This window comes from Littorina saxatilis, linkage group LG2 (assembly GCF_037325665.1).
Source record: "Littorina saxatilis isolate snail1 linkage group LG2, US_GU_Lsax_2.0, whole genome shotgun sequence".
NCBI classification, from domain to species: domain Eukaryota; kingdom Metazoa; phylum Mollusca; class Gastropoda; order Littorinimorpha; family Littorinidae; genus Littorina; species Littorina saxatilis.
This window is the reverse complement of record NC_090246.1, coordinates 99127066-99138771: the sequence shown is the minus strand read 5'-3', so window position 1 is coordinate 99138771 and position 11706 is coordinate 99127066. Positions and strand designations below refer to the sequence as shown.

General features: G+C 42.9%; 1 protein-coding gene across 3 annotated transcripts in view; it reads left to right on the top strand.

Moving 5' to 3' along the window:
• Window positions 1–4508, top strand: part of LOC138960293 (uncharacterized) — a 90286-nt gene extending 85778 nt beyond the window's left edge. For all 3 annotated transcript variants that reach the window (XM_070332129.1, XM_070332130.1, XM_070332128.1), the window contains exon 5: window positions 928–4508. In XM_070332129.1, the coding sequence (XP_070188230.1) occupies window positions 928–1786 (859 nt within the window). In that variant the 3' untranslated portion in view covers window positions 1787–4508. The remainder of the gene's footprint in view (window positions 1–927) is intronic.
• Window positions 4509–11706: the final 7198 nt, after the last annotated feature.

Genomic DNA, 11706 nt, shown 5'->3' with positions numbered 1-11706 from the left:
AGAGAGAGAGAGAGAGTGTGTGTGTGTGTGTGTGTGTGTGTGTGTGTATATGTGCGTGTGTGCGTGTGTGTGTGTGGGTGTGGGTGTATGTGTGTGGGTGTGTGTGTGATATCCGTATATAGTGACCTAAATCTTGACCAATAATTTACTTTTCGGGGCAAGTTTTAACCGCTCTCACTTTCTGCAGAATTTACGCGTTCTCGTACGACATCGCGTACATCTATTCTGATCGTTCTAATCGGCGTGTTTCATTCAGGAACTTTATCAACACAGGACTGATCATATCTTTATTCAAGGCGTACACAATTTTATTCGGAAATACTTGTACTTCACAGGTTCTACCAACCGAACTCACTACGCTATGCAATATTTTGGCTGCTACCAGTTGCATGCCACACAGATTTTGGTTTATCTGGTTATTCGCCAGCAGATCAGAGACACTCAAAGCATCTGAATCGGTCAAGATCCACTTAGTCAGGTGAGAAGGAGCTAGGCTTCTTAGGACTCAGACGCTGAAAGTGGATCAGAGTGGACACTAGCCTTTGGAGCATAATCCCGTGGATTCCTTTGTTGTTGTGTTAGAAAGTCGGTTCCCTCAGGGAAAGAATTACATATTATCCTTCTCGTGCAAACGTAGGAAAAGTAGATTGCAGGTTTCAATGTTCACTCACTTGTCTATTCCGGAACAACAGCTATTTCACAACTAGAGCCCCAGCAGACATTATTAGGATGTTAAACATTCTTTCACAACAGGTGCTAGTCTTCTTGCCGAAAAACACGTTTATATTATTTTTGTTCATCCCGATTTAAACACTCACTAATTATTGTCTTTCCTCCACAGGTACTATTACCCGAGCAAGACGTTTGTACATATATTCATTTTGATACAGCTTTAAACACTGACTAATCATTGTCTTGCCGCAACAGGTACTACTCCACGAACAGCACGTTCGCCCCGTCCCACCTGGCCCAGGACCTGCGCTTCATGTTTGTGCGCGATCCGTACAGCCGCCTGTGGTCGGCCTATGTGGACAAGTTCCTGCTCATCGACTACTGGCGCTCGGAGGGCAAGAACATCGTGCGCTTGCGGCCCAAGAAGGACAACATGACCATGTGCGCGCGCGACATCTCCTTCAAGGAGTTCGTGGAGTACGTCGTGTCGCGGCCAGGGGGCGGGAGGGTTCTGAACGAGCACTGGAAGCCCATCCTGTACATGTGCAGCTCGTGCCAGTACCAGCCGCACGTCATCGGCAAACTGGAGACGTTCTCGCACGACTCGCGCTACGTGCTGGGCCTGATGAACAGCTCCTGGATCCTCGACGCCTACGACCACCAGCAGCACGTCTACCAGGAGATGGACATGCTGATCGAGTACAACTTCCAGGTGCTCAAGACCAAACACTACGCCAACTGCACCGACGACACCGACCTCTCGCGCCGCTTGTGGAAGACCTTCCAGATCAACGGCTACATCCCCACAGAAGCGGCCTTCCCCGATCCCGGCCCCGCGGGAATCAACTCCTCCACCTTCCGCACACTGGCCCACGACGCCTACAGGAACCGCCCGGCCAAGTCGCCGGCCGAGTGGAAGCAGCAACGTGAGCAAGCCATGGTGGATGCCTTCAATGACATCTCCACTGAGACCATGAACAAGCTGAAGAAGATTTACCAGGAGGACTTCGAAATGTTTGACTATGACCCCGAGCCTGACAGTCTGTTTGCTGGCAGGAAAAAAACAATCGAACAAAAGAAAGATAAGAAAGAGTCGAACAATGTGAAATCCTGATAAGTTTTGCGTGTTTTTTTTTGGTTTAGAGTGTGATTTTTTTTCCTTCTTCTTCGTCTTCCATTCCTTGTCTTTCAGTGTGGTGGCAGACTTGCTGCGGACGAATTCCATATCATCATTACTTGTGTGTCGGCCATGGACTTCTCAGTTGTGTTTTCCTTTCGACTCAGAGACAGTGTCTTTAATATGAGATCTTTTGTAATCGTTTAAGGTGTAAGAATGTAATCTGCTTTGAGCAAAAGATGTTATCGTCATTCTCGACAAACCTGGAACTGCTCCCAAACGCAAACTTGGGTGATTTCATTTTTCATTTCATTCGATTTTTATTGCTGTATTGTCTCATTGCATTGGTGTGCTTTTGCTAGTATGCACACACACAAAAAGGAACAAGTCGCGTAAGGCGAAATTACTACATTTAGTCAAGCTGTCGAACTCGCGGAATGAAACTGAACGCACTGCTTTTTTTCACCAAGACAGTACAGCTTCGTCAATCCCCACGAGAAGGAAATCGCTCACCTTCCACGTGCAAAACGCAGTGAAATTAACACGCCAGAATAGCGCGGTAGTGTATTGTGCTAAGCAGGAAAGCGCGCTTTTCTGTATTCTTGTTAACTTTCTGAGCTTGTTTTGAATACAACCTATCATATCTATATGTTTTTGGAATCAGGAAATGATAAAGAATTAGATGAAATCATTTTTGGATCGATTTCTTAAATTTTAATCGTAAGACTAATTAATCTATTTTCGTTAATTGTGATCACATTTTAAGAGTAAACATGACATATATGTATATATTTCTAGATTCAGAATGTGATGAAAAATACGATGCAATCAATTTAAAATCTGTTTGCGAAAAATCGATTTTAATGACTACTTTAATGAGCAAACTCATTAATTAATGTTTAAGCCTCCAAGCTGAAATGCAATACCAAAGTCCGGGCTTTGTCGAAGATTACTTGACCAAAATTTCAACCAATTTGGTTAAAAAACGAGAGCGTGACAGTGCCGCCTCAACTTTTACGAAAAGCCGGATATGACGTCATCAAAGACATTTATCAAAAAAATGAAAAAAACGTCTGGAGATACCATACTCAGGATCTCTCATGTCAAGTTTCATGAAGATCGGTCCAGTAGTTTTCTCTGAATCGCTCTACACACACACACACACACACACACACACACACATACACACATATCACCACGACCCTCGTCTCGATTCCCCCCTCTACCTTAAAACATTTAGTCAAAACTTGACTAAATGTAAAAACTACAGACTACAACGATGGTATTTATGGGGTGATTTGGACAGAGCATGGTCATTGGCAGTGTCTTGGTCACACAAAGCTCATCCAACAATATTAGAATGACCAGTCATAAACCGGATAGTAAGCTTTCTCAATACCCCAACCTTGCCCCTCCCCCCCCCCCCCCCCCCCCCCCACTCCCAGACTGTCATTTTGTGTATGATCTCTGGACAGATTCAGTCTTGTCTTGCGATGACGCGAACTTCACCTGAGACGAACAATAAGTCATAATTTCTGTGCATAGTCTTGGCATATCCTGTCAGGACGTAGCCCTATCCGTGTATGCGTACGTATTCTGTACATACTTGCGAGGACATATTTCGGTGTAACTTATTATCTGTGTATGCTTATTCTTTTTATGATTAGTATGTGTGTGTGTGTGTGTGTGTGTGTGTGTGTGTGTGTGTGGTGTGTGTGTGTGTGTGTGTGTGTGTGTGTGTGTGTGTAAATCCTGTTAATAGGAACATTAATTTTGGAACTGAATTTCGATACAAATCCAAAATGTGGCATCGTCAGGGTCGCAAATGCACTGCACGTCAGCGAGAATAGGCAGGTTAAAATAGCGTCTTTGGTTGAAAACGAGACCACTCGACATGAACGTTGACACGTTGCACGTGCCTTTGTTTTACACTCGCCAAAGCAAAGTTCAAGCTGATTGGCTAGATTTTGCATGAGCGAAACGTGGCGCATAGGCGATGATTATTTCCCAGTTGACACCAAGCGTTGTTGTTGACAGGTTGGGATGTTTAACTTTTACTAAATCGACAACCCTACTTTGACACCCGATAGCAAGTCAATCTTTTGGCTGCTGATCGAAAGAAACCCATCGTCACAATATGACGCTAAGCTATCAACGGCTGTAGAGCGTGAGTGCACGTGTGTTAAATGTAGTCGACCAAGATACATATTTTTCATGACATCTGGAGGGGAAAGGCAGATTTCTTCAAGTGGGGATCCATTCAAGTGGAGCAGAAAATGCATTTTCTCCGCTCTGTCGTAAGCGATTTCAATCAAGTGCAGTAGCGACAGATGTGGACCGATTAGGAACGACCGTTGTCCTAGTTAATGCAGTTGACTGTGTCTGATCCAATGACGGTCAGAGAAAGATAACAGCACGATCGAAAAACGAAAAATACAAATTGTGTGTGTGTGTTTTTCAATTTAATTTACTGGCACACATTGACGGTTAAGTGGAAAATGACGCTGACCTCCCCAGTTGATCATGAACATTTAGAAGTGAATGAATGTGAATTTACAGTGGGTAGGCTCTTCCTGCATGATGTGTAGCGCATGCCATGGACTTGAGTTTGTGCGAGGTCTTGCAAGCACAAATTAACGAAATTAATTACGTAAAAGAAAGTCCCGTGATGAACAACTAACAAAAAGGAGAGAGAGAGAGAGAGAGAGAGAGAGAGGGGGGGGGGAGGGAGGGAGGGAGAGAGAGGGAGAGCTAGAGAGAGAGAGAGAGCTAGAGGAGAGAGAGAGAGCTAGAGGAGAGAGAGAGAGAGCTAGAGGAGAGAGAGAGAGAGAGAGAGAGAGAGAGAGAGAGAGAGAGAGAGAGAGAGAGAGAGAGAGAGAGAGAGAGAGAGAGAGAGAGAGAGAGAGAGATGCTGTTGAAAGCCAGTAAAAGATTGCGAAACCTCGTATGGATATATATGCAGCTTTGGGTTCATAAACTTGGTATTGTCTCCCAACAGGTAGATGAGCACGTAAGACCAGTTAAAGGTGTAGATAGTTCCGTGACATGTTTACTCGGTTCGCTGTGACGGTACGCATTTAATATGCATGACCTACATGCATTATTACATGAACACTGCCAGCGATTGGATGCAATATGTATAGATTATGCCACAACTGAGGTCGCCTTGGTCGGTACACGACGCGGATCCCTGGTACAAAATTCATGGCTGTCTACTGCCCATCTTGATATGATGGTACGTATGTGTGTGTGACAGCGCAAAGATTGTAACAAGGAAACCAGAGGTCGGACGATTTAACGAATGAGAAGCGCCATGGTCGAGTTATGAAAAACAACAACGACAACAACGATTACAACAAAGACAAAGAAAAACAACAACGATCCCATATGCTTAAAGTCAGTGTTGACACACTTTTTGATGACAACTGTATTCCTAATAATAGGCTACATGATTTTGACACGCATCAGGCTTGTCAAATCTGTAACTTATTTGGTTTCAGAAGTTTTCTTTTTATAGACATAACTTCAGATTGCAACGAACAAAGGCTAATATGATAAAATGCATACTCTGGAACAAGTTCTGGTGTCAGATTCCGCTGTACGGACAAAAGGGGAGTGCGAGCGATCTCATCTCCATGTTATCTCTGGGAACATTCCATCCCTGGGCCTGACAGTATACGTACATTATCACCAATGCATGCAAATGCCTTCTGGTGTTGCAAGCCTGACACTTCCGATGCACTTCTGTTGTCCGTCGGGAGAGGGAAAGTCGGAGTGAATGGTTGATAACTTTCTCGTGCACGTCGGCCCAGGGCTTTTGGTTTAGGGAATAATTAATGTACAAAGCAGATTTTTCTTCTTCGTGAAGATGTGTTAATAATGTGAATAATGACATGTGAAAGTTTTTTTTATGTCAATCATGTAGGCTATTGTTTTTTTCCCCAATGCTGGTCTCATTTGGGGTCCATCTGTTTTTACTTTTTTTTAAATTTCAAAATTGAACTGAATTATGGAATGCTGGTTGTCTTGAACACAGATATACTAGGCAACTTACATAAGGTTTTATCGATGTTGAAGATGTGTCACGGTAAATATGCCCCAAAATTGTTGTTGCAAATCAGGTGGCGCGATTGAAACAAAGAAAACATTTTTTTTTTGTTAATGTATAATCTGTTTGGAAGTTCGATGCAGTCTGAATTTTTTTTCTCTCCGATTTCCTTTCTTGTGTTGAGTCTTGGCCTGCCTGCCCCTCCACTCACACCCCACCCCCATCGGCCCTATATTGGTACACTTGGTCGCGTGGGAAAATCATACAATGACGAGAAAAAAGGAGATGTTTTTCTCTCACCTGGCTGATGGAGACAAGAGAAAGCAGTTTTCAGTCAACAGAGAATAGAGGCGGGGGGAAACAAAGCAGGTGACGCTGCTAAGCTACAGGCATACATGTGTCACATCTTATTCATTCGATCTGTCCGGCTTCTCCTCTAGTCTGCTTTGCTCGCGTCAACAAAATGAAGGGAGCAGCAACAGTTCTGAACGTGTTCGGGAGGACTGTCTCTGCTACAAAGTTTACACTGTTCTCGAAAACACATGTTCAACATCCCCGGGCGAGTGTCTATGCGTGTAGAATATGCTGGCCTTGATTTATACGCAACCTTCAAAACGTTTATTATGCGACCAACTCAGTACCGGTGACCTTCAGAGATCGTTTACGTAAACTTGAAGTGCATATCATTTCTGCAGTTATGAATATTTAAAGGATCTGCATACCGAATTGAGAAGAAGAAAATCCATGAAGTGTTTACAAGCAGAATATGCTTTTGAATGTGAATCTCACGTGTTTTTGTTTTTTTAATAGGACACAAAATATACGGCAATCACAGTGTTACAACAAACACGATTTAAAAACAATATGTGTACGTTAAATGTGAAAAATAGAAAATATGACCTAGGTTTAATATCCATTTTTTAATAACTGATTAACCGTCGAAATACAGAAATTTAAGCAGAAATTGCGTTTGATATAAGAACAAACAAAATGACTCCCCACCCCCCCCCACCCCACCCCACCCCACCCCACCCCTTCCTCACTCGAATAGACACACACAAAATAATGATCAACACATTTCTGTTGATTTTTAAGAGTGGAGTAGGTTTTGATTTTCCTCATAAAGAGTTTCTGTGACATTCATGTATTGTTTATGAGCAAACATGTACGTATTACCTTGAACTTTAACATTTGAGCAATAATGATAATATTCAGGGGTAACAATGGCGCCAGTTACAATGTTTAATCGTGATTTTGTGTTGTTTTGTGTATGTAAAAATGGTGGTAATCAAGTGTGTATTTAACATGTGTGTGCAGTGTGTGCGTGGGGGGTGGGGGATGGGATGGGAGATTCGGTACACATTTTCTGGGGGTAGGCATGGATTGGTGGGGAAGGGGGTGTACGCGTTTTTTCGATAGCTTTTGACTTCTTGAAGATACTTGCACACAAGAAGGCTTAAAAGTGAAGTATGCTTATACTATCATCACACGGTTTCGAAATCCATTTGAATAAACATGCGCATTTATTTGTGAATATTTTGATATGTGGTTGATGTATATGCACGTTATCATGATTGTTTTCTTTTTACCTGCATTTCACTGTTGAGTAACTTTGAGATAAGGCCACACAAAAAAATAGGTCTGTTTACGGTAACCCGACCGACCCTAGTTTTTAGGCCCGACCCTAATCTTTTTTTGGATCGTCTGAAAAAAAAACCCAACGCATCCAAAATAGAGCTGTTTGCGCTCAAACAGCAGACGACAGAAGGGAGGTAAGCTCAAAGTACTGTTTATAGTTATGTTGGGCAAAAACAGGGATTGATGAGAAGAAATGAACTGTGAAACATCATAGAGAGGGGAGAAAAAAAGAAAAAAAAAATTGAAAAAAAAAAGAAAAAAAAGCCGACCTACCGACCCTATTTTTTCACCCTATGTTACTGTAAACAGACCTATTTTTTTTTGGCCTAATGGTATAGACGCTCATTTGTCTGTTAATTATATTGCGAGAGAGAGAGAGAGAGAGAGAGAGAGAGAGAGAGAGAGAGAGAGAGAGAGAGAGAGAGAGAGAGAGAGAGAGAGAGAGAGAGAGAGAGAGAGAGAGAGAGAGAGAGAGAGAGAGAGAGAGAGCGAGAGAGAGAGACGCAGACGCAGATAATTTATTCAATAGGCCATAGCCCCTTATGAAGGAGTGTGAACAAATGGTTAACGTTGCAAATAATTTAACTCATCAGGTGCAAAAAAGGTACAACATAATAATCGCACAACACTACAGAGAGAGAGAGAGAGAGAGAGAGAGAGAGAGAGAGAGAGAGAGAGAGAGAGAGAGAGAGAGAGAGAGAGAGAGATAGAGAGAAAGAGAGAGAGATAGAGAGAGAGAGAGAGAGAGAGAGAGAGAGAGAGAGAGAGAGAGCATAATTGTAAAGTTATGATGTTGCGCTAAATAAATGCTCATTTATTATTATTATCATTATTATTTGCGGGGGTTATTTGTATGGTTTGGTAATGTTTGTTTTCTCTCTGATGTGTATCATCTTTTTTTTTTAATAAATCTAAAGAGTGTGTAGATGTACACCGAAAGCATAATTAACAGTAATAATTTGCAAATATCTTTGGTGGATGATCGCCTTTGCTTCATTTTTCAAGTATCCTTACCTATATTCCATGTCTTTTGAACTAATTTAGTTAAAGTTTCTATACAATGTGTTTTACTGCAAAACATGAGAGAGAGAGAGAGAAAGAGAGAGAAAAAAAAAGAGAGAGAGAGAGAGAGAGAGAGAGAGAGAGAGAGAGAGAGAGAGAGAGAGAGAGAGAAAAAAAAAGAGAGAGAGAGAGAGAGAGAGAGAGAGAGAGAGAGAGAGAGAGAGAGAGAGAGAGAGAGTTTGTGTGTGTGTGTGTAAAATGTTCACCAGTCTTGAATTATCTGAATATATTGTGGGACACACAGTATTAAAAACATTTAACATGTAAAACGGTTTCTTTGATTAATATTCTATGGTATGCGCACGTCACGTGTGCTTGGGACAACTTCTGTGTGTGTGTGTATGTGTGCGTGCGTGCATACGTACGCGTGTAAGTGTGTGTGCGCGCGCGCGTGCGTGCGTACGTGTGTGTGAGACAGGGAGGGTGTGTGCGCGCGTGTGTCTGTGTGTGTGACTACGGTGTCTGCTTGTACCCATACGTGTCTTTGTGTTCGAGTGTCTGCGTGAGTGCGTGTGTTGTTTCTGATGTACTTGCGTGCATGCATTCGTGTGTATGCAAATATGCATGCCTGTAGAACAAATGACAAACAACCAAGAGAAGCTGAAAGCAACCTGTCCGCACCAGTTGTCTGTGCGGCATCAGTCATCGTCGTGCAGGAAACAGGAAATGCACTTGATAAAAACTCCACCGCTGCACAGTAAAATTCAGTACAACACTGCGCTGCACAAAGCTCACGTTCGTGAATTTTTAACAGTGGGGTACGTGCTACAGTAGCAGTTGCAACCGCTTACTTGCTTTGCTGCGCGTTCAATAGCAGTGGTTCTGCACACACACACCGTCATTCACACTCACACACACACACCGTCACTCACACTCACCGTCACTCACACTCACACACCGTCACTCACACTCACACCGTCACTCACACACACACCGTCACTCACACTCACACCGTCACTCACACTCACACCGTCACTCACACCGTCACTCACACTCACACACCGTCACTCACACTCACCGTCACTCACACACACACCGTCACTCACACCGTCACTCACTCACACACACACTGTCACTCACACCGTCACTCACACTCACCGTCACTCTCACACACCGTCACTCACACCGTCACTCACTCACACACACACTGTCACTCACACTCACCGTCACTCACACTCACCGTCACTCACACTCACCGTCACTCACACACACCGTCACTCACACTCACCGTCACTCACACTCACCGTCACTCACACTCACACACACCGTCACTCACACTCACCGTCACTCACTCACACACACCGTCACTCACACACACCGTCACTCACACTCACCGTCACTCACACTCACCGTCACTCACACTCACCGTCACTCACACACACACCGTCACTCACACTCACCGTCACTCACACACACACCGTCACTCACACTCACCGTCACTCACACACACACCGTCACTCACACACACACACACACACACACACACACACACACACACACACACACACCGTCACACACACACGTGACACGACACAAAAAGCGGAAGCAGAGAGATTACTCCCCCCCCCCTTCGCCATTAAGAAAAGAAAGAAAAAAAGAGCAACAGCACCTAACAGAAAAACAAACAAAGCAACACAGTGAAAGAAAGAACAAGTCGCGTAAGGCGAAATTACAACATTTAGTCAAGCTGTCGAACTAACAGAATGAAACTGAACTCACTGCATTTTTACAACAAGAGCGTGTACTCGTAGCATCGTCAGTCCACCGCTCGTGGCAAAGGCAGTGAAATTGCAACTTTCTGAGCGTGTTTTTAATCCAAACATATCACATCTATATGTTTTTTGCGTGTTTTTAATCCAAACATATCACATCTATATGTTTTTTGAATCAGGAACCCACAAGGAATAAGATGAAATTGTTTTTAAATCGATTTTGGAAATTTCATTTTAATAATAATTTTTATGTTTTTAATTTTCAGAGCTTGTTTTTAATCCGAATTTAACATATTTATATGTTTTTGGAATCAGAAAATGATGAAGAATAAGATGAACGTAAATTTGGATCGTTTTAAAAACAATTATTTTTTTTTTTTTTTTACAATTTTCAGATTTTTAATGGCCAAAGTCATTAATTAATTTTTAAGCCACCAAGCTGAAATGCAATACCTAAGTCCGGCTTTTGTCGAAGATTGCGTGGCCACAATTTCAATCAATTTGATTGAAAAATGAGGGTGTGACAGTGCCGCCTCAACTTTTACAAAAAGCCGGATATGACGTCATCACAGGTATTTATCGAAAAAAAGAAAAAAACGTCCGGGGATATCATTCCCAGGAACTCTCATGTCAAATTTCATAAAGATCGGTCCAGTAGTTTGGTCTGAATCGCTCTACACACACACACACGCACAGACAGACAGACACACACACATACACCACGACCCTCGTCTCGATTCCCCCTTTATGTTAAAACATTTAGTCAACCTCTATGTTAAAACGGACGCCTTACCACTTGGCCAACCGTGCCGGTTAATCATGCAGAGGCTACTTGTGTTTGTAAATAAATTTTATGAAGATTGCTTTATTTTTGTTCAATTTATGACATTTTGTTTGGGTACTCTTTTTGGGGGGTCACCCTGTACTTCCATTTGAACGCTTGCCGCTTGGCTGCATTCCGTTGAGAGAATTGTTTCAAATAAGTTATTTCATGCCGATAGTTCCATGTGAAACGGACGCCTCGTTATGGTGCTGGACTGACCTAACTTTAAAAATCTAAATAATAAATTGACAGTTTGTGAGACAAAACATTGTTAAAACACGAAATAATGCTTCTATCATCAAGACAAAGTCAGATCAGTTCGAAGTTTTAAAAGTTTAAAAGTAGGGAGCCCGGATGCCTGTGTCAAGCGAGGTGGATGAGTGAGTTGACTGGTGCGTGTAAACTGCGGATGGTGTGTGTGTGTGTGTGTGTGTGTGTGAGTGTGTGTGTGTGTGTGAGAGCAGGGACCTATATTTATAGGTCTATGGTGTGAGTGAGTGAGTGGGTGTGTGTGACTGAGTGTGTGTGTGTATGTGTGAGTGAGCGATTGAGCGAGTGTGTGTGTGTGTGTGTGTGTGTGTGTGTGTCAGTGAGCGAGAGAGAGAGAGAGAGAGAGAGAGAGAGAGAGAGAGAG